Source organism: Scyliorhinus canicula, chromosome 21 (genome assembly GCF_902713615.1).
Source record: "Scyliorhinus canicula chromosome 21, sScyCan1.1, whole genome shotgun sequence".
Lineage (NCBI taxonomy): Eukaryota > Metazoa > Chordata > Chondrichthyes > Carcharhiniformes > Scyliorhinidae > Scyliorhinus > Scyliorhinus canicula.
Window position 1 is genome coordinate 69,956,325 of NC_052166.1, and position 26,530 is coordinate 69,982,854.

Sequence of the window (26,530 nt, forward strand, 5' to 3'; positions counted from 1 at the left end):
CACAACGCCAAGGTCCCGGGTCCGTTTCCAAACTTGGGTCACCATCTGTGCGGAGTCTGCACGTTCTCCCCGTGTCTGCGTGGGTTTCCTCAGGGTGCTCTGGTTTCCTCCCACAGTCCAAAGATTTGCAGGTTAGGTGGATTGGCCGTGATAAATTCCCCTTGGTAAACAAAAAGGTTAGGTGGGTTATGAGGATAGGGTGGGGCCTGACCCTAGGTGGGGTGCTCTTTCAGAGGGTGGTGCAGACTCGATGGGCTGAATGGCCTTCTGTACTGTAGTGATTCTAATATTTACAGCTTGGACATACTGGATTCCAATACTCCTGAGCTCAACTGTAAATTCATTAACTGTCTTACGGCAACCATCTCCAGCTCTGCAAGACCTGGTCACCATGGAAACTGTCACACCATCTCCAGCCCAGTTTCCCAAACTCTCCCAACTCCCATCTCCAACACATTCCAAACATTATCATTCCCCATCACTCACTCACTGGCTCCTCATCCCCAATGCATTGAATTTGAAATCTCCCTCCTCATTTACAGCTCTCTCCGTGGCCTTACCTGATTCTCCACCTCTCGTAGCATCTGTAACTGTCTATAGCTCTGTCCACATCACTCCCCATCGCTCTCCCTCATCCCACCATCCGAGAGACTTCTTGGACGGGCCTGCATCACCTCCCAATTCGCTCTCCCTCCGCTGCGCGCTCAGCCCCATCCTTCAGCTCACCTCCTCTAGAACATGCTCTCCCCCGCTCCCCAGTACTTTCTTCCCTGACCCCCCGCCCATGTGCTATTTCCCCCTCCCCCGCCCATGTGCTATTTCCCCCTCCCCCGCCCATGTGCTATTTCCCCCTCCCCCGCCCATGTGCTATTTCCCCCTCTCCACTCGCTCTCTGCCTCACCTCCAGAAGATCATAAGAGATGGTGAGACAAATTGATAATTGGGCTTATCGAACTTGCTCAACTAGTCCACAACATTATGGCTGACTTGTGCGTTAACTCCATGTTCACGTCCCCTCTCCATCTCCGGGTCCGCTCGAACATTTCATCGAGCTGCACTCCCCTCTCTTTTCTTGTGGTCTGTCTGGTCTGAATAGAACCCATCACAATGTGAAGAGATTAAACATCACACACAACACCACATTGTTTCCCGAATAATGGAGTCTCGTCTCCTCTCGTCGCTGCAAAACTCCATCATCATTATCCAAGAATTCTGGTACAGATTGTTGGTGTCAAACTTTGGGGTCCGAGACTGTCTCGGGAGATTTGTGAGAGAATAAAGGAATTTGTTACATCCATTAGAAAGGAAAGATGGGCTTGGGTAAACTTCCCTTCCACAGCGCTCCCAGTACTGACCCTCTGACAGTGCAGCACTCCCTCAGTACTGACACTCTGACAATGCAGCACTCCCTCAGGACTGACCCTCTGACAGTGCGGCACTCCCTCAGGACTGACCCTCTGACAGTGGGGCACTCCCTCAGTACTGACCCTCTGACAGTGCAGCACTCCCTCAGTACTGACCCTCTGACAGTGCAACACTCCCTCAGTACTGACCCACTGACAGTGCGGCACTCCCTCAGTACTAACCCTCTGACAGTGCGGCACTCCCTCAGTACTGACCCTCTGACAGTGCAGGGCTCCCTCAGTACTGACCCTCTGACAGTGCAGCACTCCCTCAGTACTGACCCTCTGACAGTGCGGCACTCCCTCAGTACTGACCCTCTGACAGTGCAGCACCCCCTCGATACTGACCCTCTGAGAGTGCGGCACTCCCTCAGTACCGACCCTCTGACAGTGCGGCACTCCCTCAGTACTGACCCTCTGACACTGCGGCACTCCCTCAGTACTGACCCTCTGACAGTGCGGCACTCTCTCAGTACCGACCCTCTGACAGTGCAGCATTCCCTCAGTACTGACCCTCTGACAGTGCAGCACTCCCTCAGTACTGACCCTCTGACAGTGCAACACTCCCTCAGTACTGACCCACTGACAGTGCGGCACTCCCTCAGTACTAACCCTCTGACAGTGCGGCACTCCCTCAGTACTGACCCTGTGACAGTGCAGGGCTCCCTCAGTACTGACCCTCTGACAGTGCAGCACTCCCTCAGTACTGACCCTCTGACAGTGCGGCACTCCCTCAGTACTGACCCTCTGACAGTGCAGCACTCCCTCAGTACTGACCCTCTGACAGTGCAACACTCCCTCAGTACTGACCCACTGACAGTGCGGCACTCCCTCAGTACTAACCCTCTGACAGTGCGGCACTCCCTCAGTACTGACCCTGTGACAGTGCAGGGCTCCCTCAGTACTGACCTTCTGACAGTGCAGCACTCCCTCAGTACTGACCCTCTGACAGTGCGGCACTCCCTCAGTACTGACCCTCTGACAGTGCGGCACTCCCTCAGTACTGACCCTCTGACAGTGCAGCACCCCCTCGATACTGACCCTCTGAGAGTGCGGCACTCCCTCAGTACCGACCCTCTGACAGTGCGGCACTCCCTCAGTACTGACCCTCTGACACTGCGGCACTCCCTCAGTACTGACCCTCTGACAGTGCGGCACTCTCTCAGTACCGACCCTCTGACAGTGCAGCATTCCCTCAGTACTGACCCTCTGACAGTGCAGCACTCCCTCAGTACTGACCCTCTGACAGTGCAACACTCCCTCAGTACTGACCCACTGACAGTGCGGCACTCCCTCAGTACTAACCCTCTGACAGTGCGGCACTCCCTCAGTACTGACCCTGTGACAGTGCAGGGCTCCCTCAGTACTGACCCTCTGACAGTGCAGCACTCCCTCAGTACTGACCCTCTGACAGTGCGGCACTCCCTCAGTACTGACCCTCTGACAGTGCGGCACTCCCTCAGTACTGACCCTCTGACAGTGCAGCACCCCCTCGATACTGACCCTCTGAGAGTGCGGCACTCCCTCAGTACCGACCCTCTGACAGTGCGGCACTCCCTCAGTACTGACCCTCTGACACTGCGGCACTTCCTCAGTACTGACCCTCTGACAGTGCGGCACTCTCTCAGTACCGACCCTCTGACAGTGCAGCATTCCCTCAGTACTGACCCTCTGACAGTGCAGCACTCCCTCGACGCTGACCCTCTGACAGTGCGGCACTCCCTCAGTACCGACCCTCTGACAGTGCGGCACTCACTCAGTACTGACCCTCTGACAGTGCGGCACTCCCTCAGTACTGATCCTCTGACAGTGCGGCACTCCCTCGACGCTGACCCTCTGACAGTGCGGCACTCCCTCAGTACCGACCCTCTGACAGTGCGGCACTCTCTCAGTACCGACCCTCTGACAGTGCGGCACTCCCTCAGTACTGACCCTCTGACAGTGCGGCACTCCCTCAGTACTGACCCACTGATAGTGCGGCACTCCCTCAGTACTGACCCTCTGACAGTGCAGCACTCCCTCAGTTCTGACCCTCTGACAGTGCAGCACCCCCTCGATACTGACCCTCTGACAGTGCGGCACTCCCTCAGTACTGACCCTCTGACAGTGCGGCACTCCCTCAGTACTGACCCTCTGACAGTGCGGCACTCCCTCAGTACTGACCCTCTGACAGTGCAGCACTGCTTCAATGCTATACTGAACTGTCAGCTTTAGTCTGTCATGTCTCAGCCCATTGGGATGTGTATGTGCCGGTCAGTGTGTGAATCATTTCTCCAATTGAAAATGGGCCCTGGCAGGATAACATTCCCAGTGGGAATGGAGATACTGGCTGTGGGAAACAGCCAAGGATGTGGATCTAATTGCTGCCTGTTCTTTTAACATGCTAGCCCAGACACGCTGGGCTGAATGGCCATCTTTCCCAGTTTAATTTCTGTGATTACAGTTTTTATCAGATTAGAATGAAATCTGCCAGGTGTCACCCATGATCTGACCCTTGGCAGCTCCGAGTCCCACCAACTCAGCAAGGTCCTCCTCCGAGCTAGCTGGGAGCCAGAGGCCACTCCATTAGCCTCCTTCCCCACCTGACCACCTGAATCTCCCGATACTCCAAACATTGCTACCTGCGGGCTCAGTGTTACCTCCACTTCCAAAACCATTGATAATACTTCCATGACCTCCTTCCAGAATCCCAACAACGTCATTCACGCCCAGAACATGTGGGTCTGGTTCGCTAGAGTTCCGGCACCCCGCCCGCATTGATCCTCTACCCCCGGGAAGAATCGACTCAACCTGGGCTTTGTCATATGTGTCCTGATATGCACCACCTTAAACTGTACCAGGCTTCATCTTGTGCCTGACGAGGATGCGTTAATCCTGTATAGGACCTCATTCCAAATCCCCACTTCGTTCCTCCTCCCACTTTTTCATAATTTCCTCCTTTGTGCTCAGCTCCACATGTCAACGACCTTGCCTTTCCCCACCTTGTGCTCTGATAGAGCCTGTCCTGCAGCGTTGGGACAGCAACATTGGGAACTAACCCACCCCCTTTCTCAGGAACGCCCTGATCTGTAGGGACATGAACCCATTCTCCTTTGGCAACTGCTAAACTCATCGAGCTCCGACAAGTCCGCATACTTCCCCCACCCCCAACCCAACAAACAGGTTCCCAAAACACCCAAACCCCAGCCGGTCCCACCCCCGAAACATGGCATCTAACCTCACCGGGACAAGACTGTGGTTGTCACAGATTGGTTACCTCATGCACATGTCCTCCATCCCAAAGTGCTACCGGCACTGGTTCTATGCCTTCTGCGCAGAAATCATGCCTGGATTCAAGGAGAACGGCAGAGGTACCAACGCCAATGCTCTCAACGTGGTTCCCGCACCGACCCCTGATCCACCATCCACTTTCGAACCAAGGCAATGGGCGGCAGGGTGATAGTTCTGCAAGTTTGGGAACACCAGGCCTCCCCTCCATCTATCTCTCTCCAGGAAAACTCTCCTGGTTTGATGGGCCTTCCCTGCCCGTATTCAGCTTGGAATCATCTTGTTCACTTTCCTAAAAAACGACTTGGGCAAGACAATCGGAAGATTTTGACGCACAAACAGGAATTTCAGCAGGATCGCCGTTTTCACTGTCTGAACTCTCCCCGTCAGTGCCAGCAGCAGCATATCTTATCTCCTAAAACCTCCTCGTTCCTTCCATAAGTCTCCTCAGTTAAATTTATCGAGCTGAGCCCAGCTTCCTGCCACACGTATCCCCAGGTATCGGAAACTCGACCCCACCAACCGGAGCGGGAGTTTAATCTGACTTCCTTCCTGCCCCTTGCGTTTATCAGAAACTCCTCACTTTTTGCCACGCTAAGATTGTATCCTGAGACGATGCTAACCTCTCTCTGGATTCCCATTACCCTGCCGAAGCATTCCACTGAGTTCGATATATATAATAGGAGGTGGTCCGCATACAGGACTTGGTGCTCTGTTCCCGCCGCTCAATATCCCTCCGTTCCCTGGAAGTCTGAAGAACCATCGCCAATGGCTCAAACACAAGGCAAAGAGCAATGGGGAGAGTGGGCACCTCTGCTTCATCCCACACTGCAACACAAAGTGCTCTAAACTGACACCGTAAGTCAGGACACTCACCCTCGGGACCTTGTACAATAATCTGACCCAGTCTACACACCCCTGTCTAAACCCGAACCACTCCACATCAGGAAACTGCCCACTCCAGCCGTACAAATGCCTTCTCCACATCATAGACACAACCTCTTCCACCTCGATCTTCCCTGTGGGCATCATAATCACATCCAATCACCTCTGTATATTTGCTTGCAACTGCCTACCCTTCACAATCCCTGCCTGAGGGTCACTCCCGGCACACAACCGTCTATCTGTGTAGCCAGACCCTTTGCCAAAAGTCTCGCACCAACTTTCAGTCGCGAAATCGTCCAGTATGACCCACACTTCTTGAGATCTTAGACCTTCTTTAGGATGAGTGAGATCGATGCTTTCGTGTTTGGGGGGGGGGGGAGCTCATCCTTCTCCAGCACCTTGTTATACATCCCGACCAACATCCCAACCAAGGGACCCCACAGCGACCCAAACCACTTATACAAATCGGCTGAAAATCCATAAGACATAGGAGCAGAATTAGGCCACTCGGCCCATCGAGTCTGCTTCGCCATTCAATCATGGCTGATATTTTTCTCATCCCCATTCTCCTGCCTTCTCCCCATAACCCCGGACCTCCTTATTAATCAAGAACCTATCCATCTCTGTCTTAAAGTTACTCCGTGACAGTGATCCGTCTGAGTGAGGGGCCTTCCCAGACTGCATCCACCCCACGCACTCCATCACCTCTTGCAGCCCCCCTGGAGACCCCAGCCCCTGTAGTCACATCTGCTCTACCCCCAGAAACTCCAATCTGTCCAGAAAACTCCTTCCTTTGTCCCTTGGCAGGGGTTCCAATCGGTATAGCTTCTGGTAAAAGGCCTCAAATACTCCGTTAATCTCTTTCTTTGTCCCCCTCACTCTCAATCTCCCTCGCCGCCACCTGTCTCCTCAGTTGGCGAGCCAGCATCATGTTGGTTTTCTCTCTGTATTCATACATCGTCCTTCCAGCCGAACGCAGTTGCCTTTTCAGTAGCAACAAGTCCAAACTCCATTTGGAGCCTCTGTTGTTCTTTAAGCAGTGCCTCCTCAGGCGACACAGAGCATTTTTGATCTACTGTCAAAATGGTCTCCATCAGCATTAACCTCTCTGCCCACCCAACCCCCTCGTGGGCACAAATCGAGATCAGCTCCCCGCTAATCACAGCCGTCAGTGCCTCCCACACCAGATTGGCAGAGACCTCACCCGTATTATTCTGGTCCACATTCTGAATGTTCCCCTCTGTCCTCTCTCAAATCCCTTTGTCAGTCAGAAGCCCCACGTCCGTCCTCCATTGGGGCCTCTGGGGGTGGGGCGTCCTCTCTGCACATAAATCCACCCAATGTGCTGCGTGGTCTGACAACACAATCGCCGAGGACTCCGACCCAACCAGGACGCACAGCCGATCTGGGAATATCCCGATGTACATGTGAGAAAAAGGAGAATTCCCTCGCCCTTGGCCTCTAGAACCGTCACGGGTCCACCTCACCCATAATCTCCAACAGCTCCTTAGCCAATCGCCGACAGCTTCCTGGGCCTGGGGCATGACCGGTCTAATTTAGGGTCCAGCAGCATATTGAAGTCACCCCCCGCTTCCAACACACACACACATATATATATATATATATATCTATATATATAATACACACACACATTAAACTAAAAAGTAGTACCTCAAAGGTAGTAATCTCAGGATTGCTACCAGTGCCACGAGCTAGTCAGAGTAGAAATGTCAGGATAGATAGGATGAATGCGTGGCTCGAGAGATGGTGCAAGAGGGAGGGATTCAAATTCCTGGGGCATTGTAACCGGTTCTGGGGGAGGTGGGACCAGTACGGTCTGCACCTGGGCAGGACTGGAACCGATGTCCTAGGGGGGGTGTTTGCTGGAGCTGTTGGGGAGGGTTTAAACTAATGTGGCAGGGGGATGGGAACCGATGCAGGAAGTTGGAAGGTAGTAAAACAGGGACAGAAGCAAAGGGAAGTAAGGGGGAAAGTGTAAGGCAGCGAAGCCATAGTCAAAAATCAAAAAGGGCGACAGTACCAAGTATAGTGACTAAGGGGAGCTCAGTGAATAGGCCCAGTAATAACAAAAGGAATAAAACTGGAAGTAAAAACATTAATGGTAAGCGACGCGGCAGGTTGTTACATGACGATATGGGTTCAACGACAAGGAAAATTAGGAGAAAAGTTAAGAGGAAATATAACTTAGGACAGTTTACTGATCGAGATGTTAAGATTCAAAACAGAGGTAAAAAAGCCAACATAAGTGTACTTTACCTGAATGCTCGTAGTATTTGGAATAAAGTAAATGAGTTGATGGCGCAAATCATCGTGAATGACTATGATTTAGTGGCCAGTACTGAAACATGGTTAAAGGATGGTCACGACTGGGAGTTAAATATCCGAGGGTATCAAACTATTTGGAAGGACAGAGTGGATGGTAAGGGAGGTGGTGTAGCTCTGTTATTTAAGGATGACATCCAGGCAATAGTAAGGGATGACATCGGTGCTATGGAGGGTAAGGTTGAATCCATTTGGGTGGAAATCAGGAATAGCAAGGCGAAAAAGTCACTGATAGGAGTAGTCTATAGGCCACCAAATAGTAACGTTGTGGTGGGGCAGGCAATAAACAAAGAAATAACTGATGCATGTAGAAATGGTACAGCAGTTATCTTGGGGGATTTTAATCTACATGTCGATTGGTTTAACCAGGTCGGTCAAGGCAGCCTTGAGGAGGAGTTTATAGAATGTGTCCGCGATAGTTTCCGAGAACATTATGTAATGGAACCTACGAGGGAACAAGCGGTCCTAGATCTTGTCCTGCGTAATGAGACAGGATTGATTCATGATCTCACAGTTAGGGATCCTCTCGGAAGGAGCGACCACAATATGGTGGAATTTAAAATACAGATGGAGGGTGAGAAGGTAAAATCAAATACTAGTGTCTTTTGCTTAAACAAAGGAGATTACAATGGGATGAGAGAAGAACTAGCTAAGGTAGACTGGGAGCAAAGACTTTATGGTGGAACAGTTGAGGAACAGTGGAGAACCTTCCAAGCGATTTTTCACAGTGCTCAGCAAAGGTTTATACCAACAAAAAGGAAGGACGGTAGAAAGAGGGAAAATCGACCGTGGATATCTAAGGAAATAAGGGAGAGTATCAAATCAAAGGAAAATGCATACAAAGTGGCAAAGATTAGTGGGAGACTAGAGGACTGGGAAATCTTTAGGGGGCAACAGAAAGCCACTAAAAAAGCTATAAAGAAGAGTAAGATCGATTATGAGAGTAAACTTGCTTAGAATATAAAAACAGACAGTAAACGTTTCTACAAATATATAAAACAAAAAAGAGCGGCTAAGGTAAATATTGGTCCTTTAGAGGATGAGAAGGGAGATTTAATAATGGGAGATGAGGAAATGACTGAGGAACTGAACAGGTTTTTTGGGTCGGTCTTCACAGTGGAAGACACAAATAACATGCCAGCGACTGATGGAAATTAGGCTATGACAGGTGAGGACCTTGAGAGGATTGTTATCACTAAGGAGGTAGTGGTGGGCAAGCTAATGGGGCTAAAGGTAGACAAGTCTCCTGGCCCTGATGGAATGCATCCCAGAGTGCTAAAAGAGATGGCTAGGGAAATTGCAGATGCACTAGTGATAATTTACCAAAATTCACTAGACTCTGGGGTGGTCCCGGTGGATTGGAAATTAGCAAACGTGACGCCACTGTTTAAAAAAGGGGGTAGGCAGGGAGCGGGTAATTATAGGCCAGTGAGCTTAACTTCGGTAGTAGGGAAGATGCTGGAATCTATCATCAAGGAAGAAATAGCGAGGCATCTGGATAGAAATTGACCCATTGGGCAGACGCAGCATGGGTTCATAAAAGGCAGGTCGTGCCTAACTAATTTAGTGTAATTTTTTGAGGACATTACCAGTGCAGTAGATAACGGGGAGCCAATGGATGTGGTATATCTGGGTTTCCAAAAAGCCTTTGACAAGGTGCCACACAAAAGGTTGCTGCATAAGATAAAGATGCATGGCATTAAGGGCAAAGTAGTAGCATGGATAGAGGATTGGCTAATTAATAGAAAGCAAAGAGTGGGGATTAATGGGTGTTTCTCTGGTTGGCAATCATAGCTAGTGATGTCCCTCAGGGATCTGTGTTGGGCCCACAATTGTTCACAATTTACATATGGTGTTGTGGACCAAGGGCTATGTGTCCAAGTTTGCAGACAGCACTAAGATGAGTGGTAAAGCGAAAAGTGCAGAGGGATTTGGATAGGTAAGTGAATGGGCTAGGGTCTGGCAAATGGAATACAATGTTGACAAATGTGAGGTTATCCATTTTGATAGGAATAACAGCAAACGGGATTATTATTTAAAGAATAAAATATTAAAGCATGCCGCTGTGCAGAGAGACCTGGGTGTGCTAGTGCATGAGTCACAGAAGGTCGGTTTACAGCTGCAACAGGTGATTAAGAAGGCAAATGGAATGTTGTCCTTCATTGCTAGAGGGATGGAGTTTAAGACTAGGGAGGTTATGTTGCAATTGTATAAGGTGTTAGTGAGGCCACACCTGGAGTATTGTGTTCAGTTTTGGTCTCCTTACTTGAGAAAGCCTTCCTTTGAGAATTCCATCCTTTGTTCCATCCTCTCAAGAGCTGCCCAAGTCGGGTTGGTTACCTGGGCAAGACCTTCAGAGGTTTCGAAAAATTAATCGGTCCCACTGCGCCTGAAGTGCCACTTCGGAGCTGGCCACCATCGCGCCTCCAGCCACGCTCAAATAAATCACACGGTCTGTGTGTAGCCGCCGTTTGTCTGAAGATGTTCTGGTCAGAAAATAAGCAGATGTACGTCGGAGACAGGATGTCGCACCCCTTGCTATTCCGTTGCCTATTTCTTGCCGTTTGTCCGCATAAGCGGGTGTTTTGGGTCTAAATAGCGCTGCCTTGTGCGGGAGCTGCCGACCACCTCTGCCGTGATCGTCACCGGAACCGGGACAAGGCTTTCTGATGTTATTTAAGGACTATTTCCGAAGTCATTGCAGTGGAAACTCTGACCGATCAGCCATTAAGACCTGAACAGTTGATGTAGATAGAATGGATAGCACAGAATCAGGGTATCGAACAGGCTCGGTCTAATTCTCGTGCCGCACAAGTGTCTCATCCTCGTACCGCACACGTGTCTCATCCTCGTAGCGCACGTGTGTCTCATCCTCGTACCGCACACGTGTCTCATCCTCAGCGCACGTGTGTCTCATCCTCGTAGCACACACGTGTCTCATCCTCGTACCGCACGCGTGTCTCATCCTCGTACCACACGTGTGTCTCATCCTCGTACCACACGCGTGTCTCATCCTCGTACCGCACACTTGTGTCATCCTCGTACCGCACACGTGTCTCACCCTCGTACCGCAGACATGTCTCATCCTCGTACCGCACACGTGTCTCATCCTCAGCGCACGTGTGTCACATCCTCGTAGCGCACACGTGTCTCATCCTCGTACCGCACACGTGTCTCATCCTCGTAGCGCACACGTGTCTCATCCTCGTAGCGCACGCGTGTCTCATCCTCGTACCGCACACTTGTCTCATCCTCTGCCACACACGTGTCTCACCCTTGTACCGCAGACGTGTCTCACCCTCGTACCTCACACGTGTCTCACCCTCTACCACACACGTGTCTCATCCTCGTAGCGCACACGTGTCTCACCCTCGTACCGCACTCGTGTCTCATCCTCTTACCACACACGTGTCTCATCCTCTTACCACACACGTGTCTCACCCTCGTACCGCACTCGTGTCTCATCCTCGTACCGCACACGTGTCTCATCCTCGTACCGCACACGTGTCTCATCCTCGTACCGCACACATGTCTCATCCTCGTACCGCACACGTGTCTCATCCTCGTACCGCACACGTGTCTCATCCTCGTACCGCACACGTGTCTCATCCTCGTACTGCACACGTGTCCCATCCTCGTACTGCACACGTGTCTCATCCCACGATGCATGCAGCAAATGTTAGGCCAATAAGAAGTGGAAGGAAATATTTTCAGCCAGAACACTGCAAGAGGCCAGGGAAAAGGAAAGCTCAGTTTGAGTGTCCAGCTTCCTGGTCAGACCGTGTCATTGACCTCTCCTGGGGTATGCAGTGAAGTCGGGCATTTTGAATATGGGATGCTGTAACGATGGAATGAGAATGTTTTACACTCTACGTTCACTCTGCTGCAGGGTTCAATGGGCAGCAGGAACCCTGTCAATACTCTGCAGTATTGTATGTAACAGACGAATGGTTAACGAAGCAAAGCCCAGTTTTGACCAATTGTGCCACAGGAGTCGGTTCCCTCCTGGTCTCAGCTGTATCGCTGATTATAAGATTGGGTGGTGAAATTCTCTCAGTATCTGCAAATGTCTCTCGAGTAACAACAAATGCTGTGTCCTTTCTATGACACAGCAGGAGGCACGTTTCCTGAATAGAGATATTCTTTACAATCAGCATTTACAACCCAATCAGAGTGTTCAGACTTTATACAGTGAGCATCAGGTGAGGCAGCCCCACACACACTGACTCTCACTGGGGTACAGGTCCCACACACACTGACTCTCACTGGGGTACGGGTCCCACACACACTGACTCTCACTGGGGTACGGGTCCCACACACACTGACTCTCATTGGGGTACGGGTCCCACACACACTGACTCTCACTGGGGTACGGGTCCCACACACACTGACTCTCACTGGGGTACGGGTCCCACACACTGACTCTCACTGGGGTACGGGTCCCACACACGTTGACTCTCACTGGGTACGGGTCCCACACACTGACTCTCACTGGGGTACGGGTCCCACACACACTGACTCTCACTGGGGTACGGGTCCCACACACACTGACTCTCACTGGGGTACGGGTCCCACACACACCGACTCTCACTGGGGTACGGGTCCCACACACACTGACTCTCACTGGGGTACGGGTCCCACACACACTGACTCTCACTGGGGTACGGGTCCCACACACTGACTCTCACTGGGGTACGGGTCCCACACACTGACTCTCACTGGGGTACGGGTCCCACACACTGACTCTCACTGGGGTACGGGTCCCACACACACTGACTCTCACTGGGGTACGGGTGCCACACACACTGACTCTCACTGGGGTACGGGTCCCACACACACTGACTCTCACTGGGGTACGGGTCCCACACACACTGACTCTCACTGGGGTACGGGTCCCACACACACTGACTCTCACTGGGGTACGGGTCCCACACACACTGACTCTCACTGGGGTACGGGTCCCACACACACTGACTCTCACTGGGGTACGGGTCCCACACACACTGACTCTCACTGGGGTACGGGTCCCACACACTGACTCTCACTGGGGTACGGGTCCCACACACGCTGACTCTCACTGGGGTACGGGTCCCACACACACTGACTCTCACTGGGGTACGGGTCCCACACACACTGACTCTCACTGGGGTACGGGTCCCACACACACTGACTCTCACTGGGGTACGGGTCCCGCACACTCCGACTCTCACTGGGGTACGGGTCCCACACACACTGACTCACTGGGGTACGGGTCCCACACACTGACTCTCACTGGGGTACGGGTCCCACACACTGACTCTCACTGGGTACGGGTCCCACACACACACACTGACTCTCACTGGGGTACGGGTCCCACACACACTGACTCTCACTGGGGTACGGGTCCCACACACACTGACTCTCACTGGGGTACGGGTCCCACACACGTTGACTCTCACTGGGGTACGGGTCCCCCACACACTGACTCTCACTGGGGTACGGGTCCCACACACACTGACTCTCACTGGGGTACGGGTCCCACACACACTGACTCTCACTGGGGTACGGGTCCCACACACACTGACTCTCACTGGGGTACGGGTGCCACACACTGACTCTCACTGGGGTACGGGTCCCACACACTGACTCTCACTGGGGTACGGGTCCCACACACTGGCTCTCACTGGGTTACGGGTCCCGCACACACACTGACTCTCACTGGGGTACGGGTCCCACACACACTGACTCTCACTGGGGTACGGGTCCCACACACACTGACTCTCACTGGGGTACGGGTCCCACACACACTGACTCTCACTGGGGTACGGGTCCCACACACACTGACTCTCACTGGGGTAGGGATCCCACACACACTGACTCTCACTGGGGTACGGGTCCCACACACACTGACTCTCACTGGGGTACGGGTCCCACACACACTGACTCTCACTGGGGTACGGGTCCCACACACGTTGACTCTCACTGGGGTACGGGTCCCCCACACACTGACTCTCACTGGGGTACGGGTCCCACACGCACTGACTCTCACTGGGGTACGGGTCCCACACACACTGACTCTCACTGGGGTATGGGTCTCACACACACTGACTCTCACTGGGGTACGGGTGCCACACACACTGACTCTCACTGGGGTACGGGTGCCACACACACTGACTCTCACTGGGGTACGGGTGCCACACACACTGACTCTCACTGGGGTACGGGTCCCACACACACTGACTCTCACTGGGTACGGGCTCCACACACTGACTCTCACTGGGGTACGGGTCCCACACACAGTGACTCTCACTGGGGTACGGGCTCCACACACACTGATTCTCACTGGGGTACGGATCCCACACACTGACTCTCACTGGGGTACGGGTCCCACACACACTGACTCTCACTGGGGTACGGGTTCCACACACACTGACTCTCACTGGGGTACGGGTTCCACACGCACACACTGACTCGCACTGGGGTACGGGTCCCACAGACACTGACTCTCACTGGTGTATGGGCTCCACACACACTGACTCTCACTGGGGTACGGGTGCTACACTGAAATGTGCTCCCTGTTTACCTGTTTGATCTCCGTGAATGCCTGGGGTGGGCAGAGCTGAAATCAGACCAGGTTCCTGTTCCTGATCACTGTCCAGTGACATTTGATGTAGAGATAGAGATAATAAGTCAGTGTTCTTCTCTATCACTGAATACCACTGGGGTACCGTACTGGAGGGGACAGGTTTGTCACTGAATACCACTGGGGTACAGTAATGGTGGGTACGGGTCTGTCACTGTATAACACTGGGGTACAGTACTGGTGGGGATGGGTCTGTCACTGAATACCACTGGGGTACAGTAATGGTCGGTACGGGCCTGTCACTGTATACCACTGGGGTACATTACTGGTGGGGACGGGTCTGTCACTGTATAACACTGGGGTACAGTACTGGTGGGGATGGGTCTGTCACTGTATACCACTGGGGTACAGTACTGGTGGAGACGGGTCTGTCACTGTATAACACTGGGGTACAGTACTGGTGGGGATGGGTCTGTCACTGTATACCACTGGGGTACAGTACTGGTGGGACGGGTCTGTCTCTGTATACCACTGGGGTACAGTACTGGTGGGGACGGGTCTGTCACTGTATAACACTGGGGTACAGTACTGGTGGGGATGGGTCTGTCATTGTGTAACACTGGAGTACAGTAATGGTGGGGACGGGTCTGTCACTGTATAACACTGGGATACAGCACTGGTGGGGACGGATCTGTCACTGTATGACACTGGGGTACAGTACTGGTGGGGATGGGTCTGTCACTGTGTAACACTGGGGTACAGTACTGGTGGGGACGGGTCTGTCACAGTATAACACGGGTACAGTACTGGTGGGAGCGGGTCTGTCACTGTGTAACACTGGGGTACAGAACTGGTGGGGACGGGTCTGTCACTATAACACTGGGGTACAGTACTGGTGGGGACGGGTCTGTGGCTGAGTAACACTGGGGTACAGTACTGGTGGGGACGGGTCTGTCACAATAACGGGTACAGTACTGGTGGGAACGGGTCTGTTACTGTGTAACACTGAGGTACAGTACTGGTGGGGACGGGTCTGTCACTGTCTAACACTGGGGTACAGTACTGCTGGGGCCGGGTCTGTCACTGTATAACACTGGGGTACAGTACTGGTGGGGAAGGGTCTGTCACTATATAACACTGGGGTACAGTACTGGTGGGGATGGGTCTGTTACTGTATAAAACTGGGGTACAGTACTGGTGGGGACGGGTCTGTTACTGTATAACTCTGGGGTACAGTACTGGTGGGGACGGGTCTGTCACTGTATAACACTGGGATACAGTACTGGTGGGGACGGGTCTGTCACTGTATAACACTGGGGTACAGTACTGGTGGGGACGGGTCTGTCACTGTATAACACTGGGGTACAGTACTGATGGGGAAGGGTCTGTCACAGTATAACACTGGGGTACAGTACTGGTGGGGACGGGTCTGTTACTGTATAAAACTGGGGTACAGTACTGGTGGGGACGGGTCTGTTACTGTATAACTCTGGGGTACAGTACTGGTGGGGACGGGTCTGTCACTGTATAACACTGGGATACAGTACTGGTGGGGACGGGTCTGTCACTGTGTACCACTGGGGTACAGTACTGGTGGGGACGGGTCTGTCACTGTATAACACTGGGGCACAGTACTGGTGGGGACGGGTCTGTTACTGTATAACACTGGGGTACAGTACTGGTGGGGACGGGTCTGTCACTGTATAACACTGGGGTACAGTACTGGTGGGGACGGGTCTGTTACTGTATAACACTGGGGTACAGTACTGATGGGGATGGGGCTGTCGGTGAGTTACACTGGGGTACAGTACTGGTGGGGGTGGGTCTATCACTGTATAACACTGGGGCACAGTACTGGTGGGGACGGGTCTGTTACTGTATAACACTGGGGTACAGTACTGGTGGGGATGGGTCTGTCACTGAATACCACTGGGGTACAGTAATGGTGGGTACGGGCCTGTCACTGTATACCACTGGGGTACATTACTGGTGGGGACGGGTCTGTCACTGTATAACACTGGGGTACAGTACTGGTGGGGATGGGTCTGTCACTGTATACCACTGGGGTACAGTACTGGTGGGGACGGGTCTGTCACTGTATAACACTGGGGTACAGCACTGGTGGGGACGGGTCTGTCACTGTATAACACTGGGATACAGTACTGGTGGGGACGGGTCTGTCACTGTATAACACTGGGGTACAGTACTGGTGGGGACGGGTCTGTCACTGTATAACACTGGGGTACAGTACTGATGGGGAAGGGTCTGTCACAGTATAACACTGGGGTACAGTACTGGTGGGGACGGGTCTGTTACTGTATAAAACTGGGGTACAGTACTGGTGGGGACGGGTCTGTTACTGTATAACTCTGGGGTACAGTACTGGTGGGGACGGGTCTGTCACTGTATAACACTGGGATACAGTACTGGTGGGGACGGGTCTGTCACTGTGTACCACTGGGGTACAGTACTGGTGGGGACGGGTCTGTCACTGTATAACACTGGGGCACAGTACTGGTGGGGACGGGTCTGTTACTGTATAACACTGGGGTACAGTACTGGTGGGGACGGGTCTGTCACTGTATAACACTGGGGTACAGTACTGGTGGGGACGGGTCTGTTACTGTATAACACTGGGGTACAGTACTGATGGGGATGGGGCTGTCGGTGAGTTACACTGGGGTACAGTACTGGTGGGGGGTGGGTCTATCACTGTATAACACTGGGGCACAGTACTGGTGGGGACGGGTCTGTTACTGTATAACACTGGGGTACAGTACTGGTGGGGATGGGTCTGTCACTGAATACCACTGGGGTACAGTAATGGTGGGTACGGGCCTGTCACTGTATACCACTGGGGTACATTACTGGTGGGGAAGGGTCTGTCACTGTATAACACTGGGGTACAGTACTGGTGGGGATGGGTCTGTCACTGTATACCACTGGGGTACAGTACTGGTGGGGACGGGTCTGTCACTGTATAACACTGGGGTACAGCACTGGTGGGGACGGATCTGTCACTGTATAACACTGGGGTACAGTACTGGTGGGGATGGGTCTGTCACTGTGTAACACTGGGGTACAGTACTGGTGGGGACGGGTCTGTCACAGTATAACACGGGTACAGTACTGGTGGGAGCGGGTCTGTCACTGTGTAACACTGGGGTACAGTACTGGTGGGGACGGGTCTGTCACTGTTTAACACTGGGGTACAGTACTGGTGGGGACGGGTCTGTGGCTGAGTAACACTGGGGTACAGTACTGGTGGGGACGGGTCTGTCACAATAACACGGGTACAGTACTGGTGGGAACGGGTCTGTTACTGTGTAACACTGAGGTACAGTACTGGTGGGGACGGGTCTGTCACTGTCTAACACTGGGGTACAGTACTGCTGGGGCCGGGTCTGTCACTGTATAACACTGGGGTACAGTACTGGTGGGGAAGGGTCTGTCACTGTATAACACTGGGGTACAGTACTAGTGGGGACGGGTCTGTTACTGTATAAAACTGGGGTACAGTACTGGTGGGGACTGGTCTGTTACTGTATAACTCTGGGGTACAGTACTGGTGGGGACGGGTCTGTCACTGTATAACACTGGGATACAGTACTGGTGGGGACGGGTCTGTCACTGTGTACCACTGGGGTACAGTACTGGTGGGGACGGGTCTGTCACTGTATAACACTGGGGCACAGTACTGGTGGGGACGGGTCTGTTACTGTATAACACTGGGGTACAGTACTGGTGGGGAGGGGTCTGTCACTGTATAACACTGGGGTACAGTACTGGTGGGGACGGGTCTGTTACTGTATAACACTGGGGTACAGTACTGATGGGGATGGGGCTGTCGCTGAGTTACACTGGGGTACAGTACTGGTGGGGAGTGGGTCTATCACTGTATAACACTGGGGCACAGTACTGGTGGGGACGGGTCTGTTACTGTATAACACTGGGGTACAGTACTGGTGGGGACGGGTCTGTCACTGTATAACACGGGTACAGTACTGGCGGGGACGGGTCTGTCACAGTATAACACGGGTACAGTACTGGTGGGAACGGGTCTGTTACTGTGTCACACTGGGGTACAGTACTGGTGTGGATGGGTCTGTCACTGTATAACACTGGGGTACAGTACTGGTGTGGATGGGTCTGTCACTGTATAACACTGGGGTACAGTATTGGTGGGGAAGGGTCTGTCACTGTATGACACTGGGGTACAGTACTGGTGGGGACGGGTCTGTCGCTGGGTAACACTGGGGTGCAGTGCTGGTGGGGACGGGTCGTTCACTGTATAACACTGGGGGACAGTACTGGTGGGGACGGGTCTGTCACTGTATGACACTGGGGTACAGTACTGGTGGGGACGGGTCTGTCACTGTATAACACTGGGGTACAGTACTGGTGGGGACGGGTCAGTAACTGTATACCACTGGGGTACAGTACTGGTGGGGACGGGTCTGTTACTGTATAACACTGGGGGACAGTACTGGTGGGGACGGGTCTGTTACTGTATAACACTGGGGGACAGTACTGGTGGGGACGGGTCTGTTACTGTATAACACTGGGGTACAGTACTAGAGGGGACGGGTCTGTCCCTGTATAACACTGGGGTACAGTACTGGTGGGGACGGGTCTGTCACTGTATGACACTGGGGTGCAGTACTGGTGGGGACGGGTCTGTCTCTGTATAACACTGGGGTACAGTACTGGTGGGGACGGGTCTGTCACTGTATAACACTGGGATACAGTACTGGTGGGGACGGGTCTGTCACTGTGTACCACTGGGGTACAGTACTGGTGGGGACGGGTCTGTCACTGTATAACACTGGGGTACAGTACTGGTGGGGATGGGCCTGTCACTGTATAACACTGGGGTACAGTACTGGTGGGGACGGGTCTGTCACTGTATAACACTGGGGTACAGTACTGGTGGGGATGGGTCTGTCACTGTATAACACTGGGGTACAGTACTGGTGTGGATGGGTCTGTCACTGTATAACACTGGGGTACAGTACTGGTGGGGACGGGTCTGTCACTGTATAACACTGGGGTACAGTACTGGTGGGGATGGGTCTGTCACTGTATAACACTGGGGTACAGTATTGGTGGAGACGGGTCTGTCACTGTATAACACTGGGGTACAGTATTGGTGGGGACGGGTCTGTCACTGTATAACACTGGGGTACAGTATTGGTGGGGAAGGGTCTGTCACTGTCTCACACTGGGGTACAGTACTGGTGTGGATGGGTCTGTCACTGTATAACACTGGGGTACAGTACTAGTGGGGACGGGTCTGTCACTGTATAACACTGGGGTACAGTACTGGTGGGGATGGGTCTGTCACTGTATAACACTGGGGTACAGTATTGGTGGAGACGGGTCTGTCACTGTATAACACTGGGGTACAGTATTGGTGGGGACGGGTCTCTCACTGTATAACACTGGGGTACAGTATTGGTGGGGAAGGGTCTGTCACTGTATAACACTGGGGTACAGTACTGGTGGGGACGGGTCTGTCACTGTATACCACTGGGGTACAGTATTGGTGGGGAAGGGTCTGTCACTGTATAACACTGGGGTACAGTATTGGTGGGGAAGGGTCTGTCACTGTATAACACTGGGGTACAGTATTGGTGGGGAAGGGTCTGTCACTGTATAACACTGGGGTACAGTACTGGTGGGGACGGTACTGGATTTTACCGCAGAGTCGGTTTCTGGCTTTCATTTTGTTGTTTCTTTAACCATAATGAAGGAGCATTGTGACTGCGGCTGTCACATCAACATCATCCTGCGCTGACTAGGATGGAGAGACTGTGCCAGTCTCAAACTGCTCCTAACAGACCAGCCCCATCCTCCACCAACTTCCAACCTCTGCCATTAGCCCCTCGCCCCCATACCTTGACCGCTAGGACATGTTGCCGTGTTGAGCTCCCCACCGTGCACCCTGGCGATACTGCCCCATACTCATCGCCCCCCCCCCCACCCCCAAGGTACCCTGGCAGTCCTCCTCCTCTCTCCCCCCACCCCACTCCACCCCCCGTACCCTGGGCTATGCTGTGCTGTTGGTCCATCCCCCTCCCCGTACCCTGGGCTATGCTGTGCTGTTGGTCCATCCCCCTCCCCGTACCCTGGGCTATGCTGTGCTGTTGGTCCATCCCCCTCCCCGTACCCTGGGCTATGCTGTGCTGTTGGTCCATCCCCCTCCCCGTACCCTGGTCTATGCTGTGCTGTTGGTCCATCCCCCTCCCCGTACCCTGGTCTATGCTGTGCTGTTGGTCCATCCCCCTCCCCGTACCCTGGTCTATGCTGTGCTGTTGGTCCATCCCCCTCCGTGTACCCTGGTCTATGCTGTGCTGTTGGTCCACCCCCCTCCCCGTACCCTGGTCTATGCTGTGCTGTTGGTCCACCCCCCTCCCCGTACCCTGGTCTATGCTGTGCTGTTGGTCCATCCCCCTCCCCGTACCCTGGTCTATGCTGTGGTGTTGGTCCATCCCCCTCCCCGTACCCTGGTCTATGCTGTGCTGTTGGTCCATCCCCCTCCCCGTACCCTGGGCTATGCTGTGCTGTTGGTCCATCCCCCTCCCCATACCCTGGGCTATGTTGTCCCCATACCCTTTTCAGCAGTTGCAAGTCACAGGTCTAATTGACCTAAACCAGTGAATCTGTCCTCTGAACATTTTCTGTTTCTCATTTTGATTGTAGTTTCTGTGCTTGAAGAACATCCGAACATTCCTGAAAGTTTGTCACGATAAATTTGGAATGAGGAACAGTGAACTCTTCGACCCATTTGACTTGTTTGACGTGAGGGACTTTGGGAAGGTAAGTGCTGATTTACTCATTGTGCTGCTCGTGTTTCTGTAACCGCCCCGGCTGTTGACTGTTTGTTCACCCAGAGAAGGGAAGAAATGTGGACGCAGTGACCCCCCTCCAGTGAGTGATTGTGGCCAGGCCTGGCCCTGTGCCCTTGTGGTGGGCCCTATCCCTGTCTATGCGGTGGGCCCTGGCCCTGTACCCTTGTGGTGGCCCTGTGTGTCTGGCTCCGGCCCTGTGTGTCTGGCTCCGGCCCTGTGGTGGCCCTGTGTGTCTGGCTCCGGCCCTGTGTGTCTGGCTCCGGCCCTGTGTTGGGCCTGTGTGTCTGGCTCCTGGCCTGTGTGTCTGGCGGCAGGCCCTGTGTGTCTGGCTCCGGCCCTGTGTTGGGCCTGTGTGTCTGGTTCCGGCCCTGTGTTGGGCCTGTGTGTCTGGCTCCTGGCCTGTGTGTCTGGCGGCAGGCCCTGTGTGTCTGGCGGCAGGCCCTGTGTGTCTGGCGGCAGGCCCTGTGTGTCTGGCTCCTGGCCTGTGTGTCTGGCGGCAGGCCCTGTGTGTCTGGCGGCAGGCCCTGTGTGTCTGGCTCCGGGCCTGTGGCAGACCTGTGTGTCTGGCTCCCACCCTGTGGCAGACCTGTGTCAGGCGGGCCTGTGTGTATGGTTCCAGCCCTGTGGCAGGCCTGTGTGTCTGGCTCTGGGCCTGTGTGTCTGGCTCCGGCCCTGTGTGTCTGGCTCCGGCCCTGTGTTGGGCCTGTGTGTCTGGCTCCGGCCCTGTGTATCTGGCTCCGGCCCTATGTGTCTGGCTCCGGGCCTGTGTGTCTGGCTCCGGGCCTGTGTGTCTGGCTCCGGCCCTGTGTGTCTGGCTCCGGGCCTGTGTGTCTGGCTCCAGGCCTGTGTGTCTGGCTCCGGCCCTGTGTGTCTGGCTCCAGGCCCTGTGTGTCTGGCTCCGGGCCTGTGTGTCTGGCTCCGGGCCCTGTGTGTCTGGCTCCGGCCCTGTGTGTCTGGCTCCAGGCCTGTGTGTCTGGCTCCAGGCCCTGTGTGTCTGGCTCCAGGCCCTGTGTGTCTGGCTCCAGGCCCTGTGTGTCTGGCTCCAGGCCCTGTGTGTCTGGCGGCAGGCCCTGTGTGTCTGGCTCCGGCCCTGTGTGTCTGGCTCCGGCCCTGTGTGTCTGGCTCCTGGCCTGTGTGTCTGGCGGCAGGCCCTGTGTGTCTGGCGGCAGGCCCTGTGTGTCTGGCGGCAGGCCCTGTGTGTCTGGCTCCGGCCCTGTGGCAGACCTGTGTGTCTGGCTCCCACCCTGTGGCAGACCTGTGTCAGGCGGGCCTGTGTGTCTGGCTCCGGCCCTGTGGCAGGCCTGTGTGTCTGGCTCCCACTCTGTGGCGGGCCTGTGTGTCCGGCGGGCCTGTGTGTATGGTTCCAGCCCTGTGGCAGGCCTGTGTGTCTGGCTCCGGGCCTGTGTGTATGGCTCCAGCCCTGTGGCGGGCCTGTGTGTCTGGCTCTGGGCCTGTGTGTCTGGCTCCGGGCCAGTGGCGGGTCTGTGTGTCTGGCCCCGACCCTGTGTGTCTGGCTCCGGCCCTGTGTTGGGCCTGTGTGTCTGGCTCCGGCCCTGTGTATCTGGCTCCGGCCCTATGTGTCTGGCTCCGGGCCTGTGTGTCTGGCTCCGGGCCTGTGTGTCTGGCTCCGGCCCTGTGTGTCTGGCTCCGGGCCTGTGTGTCTGGCTCCAGGCCTGTGTGTCTGGCTCCGGCCCTGTGTGTCTGGCTCCAGGCCTGTGTGTCTGGCTCCGGGCCTGTGTGTCTGGCTCCAGGCCTGTGTGTCTGGCTCCAGGCCTGTGTGTCTGGCTCCAGGCCCTGTGTGTCTGGCTCCAGGCCCTGTGTGTCTGGCTCCAGGCCCTGTGTGTCTGGCTCCAGGCCCTGTGTGTCTGGCTCCAGGCCCTGTGTGTCTGGCTCCAGGCCCTGTGTGTCTGGCTCCAGGCCCTGTGTGTCTGGCTCCAGGCCCTGTGTGTCTGGCTCCAGGCCCTGTGTGTCTGGCTCCGGCCCTGTGTGTCTGGCTCCGGCCCTGTGTGTCTGGCTCCTGGCCTGTGTGTCTGGCGGCAGGCCCTGTGTGTCTGGCGGCAGGCCCTGTGTGTCTGGCGGCAGGCCCTGTGTGTCTGGCGGCAGGCCCTGTGTGTCTGGCTCCGGCCCTGTGGCAGGCCTGTGTGTCTGGCTCCCACTCTGTGGCAGACCTGTGTCAGGCGGGCCTGTGTGTATGGTTCCAGCCCTGTGGCAGGCCTGTGTGTCTGGCTCTGGGCCTGTGTGTCTGGCTCCGGCCCTGTGTGTCTGGCTCCGGCCCTGTGTTGGGCCTGTGTGTCTGGCTCCGGCCCTGTGTATCTGGCTCCGGCCCTATGTGTCTGGCTCCGGGCCTGTGTGTCTGGCTCCGGGCCTGTGTGTCTGGCTCCGGCCCTGTGTGTCTGGCTCCGGGCCTGTGTGTCTGGCTCCGGGCCCTGTGTGTCTGGCTCCGGCCCTGTGTGGCCCTGTGTGTCTGGCTCCGGCCCTGTGTGTCTGGCCCTGTGACGAGCCTGTGTGTCTGGCGCTCTGTGTTGAGGGGGAGGCTGGATCTCCTGATTCCTGGCTGCACGCCAGCATTGTGTTGATGTTCTCTGAAGCTGGAAGTTGGCAGAATTCCTCGCTGAGATTTGAAATCTCTGTTTTGAATTTAATCTCGTTTTGTCTTCCCCTTTGGGAAGTCCGTGTTGTGCACGATTTGAATGTTCTCAATCTGCTGACTCCTTCAACAAATAAACCACTTCCTTTACGAATTGAATGATGTCAAGTGGTGGGGGGGGGGGGGCGGGGGAACGTTAGAGGGAGGCAGGGAGGGACTGTGTGGACCCCAGGGTGGGCGTGTCTGTCAGGGGAATTGTGGAGGGAGGGGTGGTGGGGAGAGTTGGCAGGAGAGGGTTGTCAGGAGGTGAGGTGAGGGGTGGCGGGGCGTGGGGTGAGAGGTGGCGGGGGGGTGGGCTCGCACACCCACAAGCAGGGGCACACAGATACCACACCCAGGAGATTTGTACTTGTTACTACCTCAGTAAGATAGAGAGGAAGCTGCTTCCCTCAATTTGCCTCAACCCCACCTCCCCCACCCCCGACCCCACCTACTGCACCTCCCACATCCCCGCAACCCCAGCTCCCCCATCTCCCCCACCACCATACAGGGTGTAGTGTTAATCAGGTCAGTCCGTAGGTAACAGTGGGGAAGAAGCTGTTTTTGAGTCTGTTTGTGCGTGTTCTCAGACTTCTCTATCTCCTGCCCGATGGAAGAAGTTGGAAGAGTGAGAAAGCCGGATGGGAGGGGTCTTTGATTATGCTGCCCGCTTTCCCCAGGCAGCAGGAGGTGTAGACGGAGTCAATGGATGGGAGGCAGGTTTGTGTGATGGACTGGGCGGTGTTCACGACTCTCTGAAGTTTCTTGCGGTCCTGGGCAGAGCAGTTGCCATACCAGGCTGTGATGCAGCCCGATAGGATGCTTTCTATGGTGCATCTGTAGCAGGAGGAGCAGAGATCTTGTGCAAAGCTAAAGTGACTGTTCAGGTTAGATGGGGTTACTGAGTTACATGGATAGGGTGGGGCTCTTTCAGAGAGTCAGTGCAGACTCGATGGGCCGAATGGCCTCCATCTGCACTGTCGTGAGTCTATGATATGATTCCCTGACTGGGGTCCTCTTCATTCTGTCCCAGTGGAGTGTAGCTTTAAAAGAGATCTCTGTAGCTTAGAGAACACCATGCATCCTGGAGATTGAGCGTGTGATTCTGGATTGTGAATGTCCTTGTTTCTCTGTAATGGAACTAGACATGTCCTTGCAATCTTTTATTCAGCTCGGCGACTGAAGCTAAATATAGGGAGCTGTAAAATGTGTTGAGACACACTGTCAGGGTAATGGCTTTGCGGTTGACCAGTTAGTGACCCATTTCCAGTAAGATAACGTTCTGCAGGTGGCAACCTGCTCAGAGTCAGCAAATGATGCCGCAGTCAGGAGTGGGATCAGAGAGGGTGGCAGGCGGCGCAGTGGTTAGCACTGCGACTGCGGTGCTGAGGACCCGGGTTCGATCCCGGCTCTGGGTCACTGTCCGTGTGGAGTTTGCACATTCTCCCCATGTTTCACCCCCACAACCCAAAGATATGCAGGGTAGGTGGATTGGCCCTTCATTGGAAAAAAAAAGAATGGGATCAGAGACAGATGGAGTGGGACAGAGAGAGGGGAAGTGGGACAGAGAGAGGGGGTGTGGGGGGCAGAGAGAGGGGGAATGGGGGGCAGAGAGAGGGGGTGTGGGGATAGAGAGAGGGGGTGTGGGGATAGAGAGAGGGGGAGTGGGACACAGAGAGGGGGAGTGGGACACAGAGAGGGGGAGTGGGACAGAGAGAGGGGGAGTGGGGGGCAGAGAGAGAGGGGGAGTGGGGACAGAGAGGGGGGAGTGGGGGGCAGAGAGAGGGGGAGTGGGGACAGAGTGGGAGTGGGAACAGAGAGAGGGGGAGTGGGGATAGAGAGAGAGGGGCAGTGGGGGCAGAGAGAGGGGGAGTGGGGAGAGAGAGGGGGAGTGTGGGAGAGAGAGGGGGAGTGTGGGAGAGAGAGGGGGAGTGTGGGAGAGAGAGAGGGGGTGTGGGGGGCAGAGAGAGAGGGGGAGTGGGGGCAGAGAGAGGGGGAGTGGGGAGAGAGAGGGGGAGTGTGGGAGAGAGAGAGGGGCAGTGTGGGAGAGAGAGGGGCAGTGTGGGAGAGAGAGGGGGAGTGTGGGAGAGAGAGGGGGAGTGTGGGAGAGAGAGAGGGGGTGTGGGAGAGAGAGGGGGAGTGTGGGAGAGAGAGAGGGGGAGTGGGACAGAGAGGGGGGGAGAGTGGGAGCAGAGAGAGGGGGAGTGGGGGCAGAGAGGGGGTGTGGGACAGAGAGGGGGGGGTGTGGGACAGAGAGGGGGGGGGTGTGGGACAGAGAGGGGGGGTGTGGGACAGAGAGGGGGGGTGTGGGACAGAGAGGGGGGGGTGTGGGACAGAGAGGGGGGGGTGGGACAGAGAGGGGGGGTGTGGGACAGAGAGGGGGGGGGTGTGGGACAGAGAGGGGGGGTGTGGGACAGAGAGGGGGGGGTGGGACAGAGCAGAGTCTGTGACTGAATGGGGCAGGAAAGGTGAGGCTAAGGTTTGGATGAATAATGTGGACTATAAAATATCCTCTTAAATAGTCCCTAATAATCTAGACCGAAATGATGTTGGATTTTTTTTTGTTATTCCGTCCACTCTGTAAAATGACGGG

The 26,530-nt window shown here is 54.8% G+C and overlaps 1 protein-coding gene across 1 annotated transcript in view; it reads left to right on the forward strand.

Moving 5' to 3' along the window:
* The window catches only part of LOC119955542 (guanine nucleotide exchange factor VAV2-like), a 250,363-nt gene that overhangs the window by 46,332 nt on the left and 177,501 nt on the right, over window positions 1-26,530 (forward strand). The window contains 1 exon segment of the mRNA XM_038781814.1: window positions 21,163-21,279. Coding sequence (XP_038637742.1) covers window positions 21,163-21,279 — 117 coding nt within the window.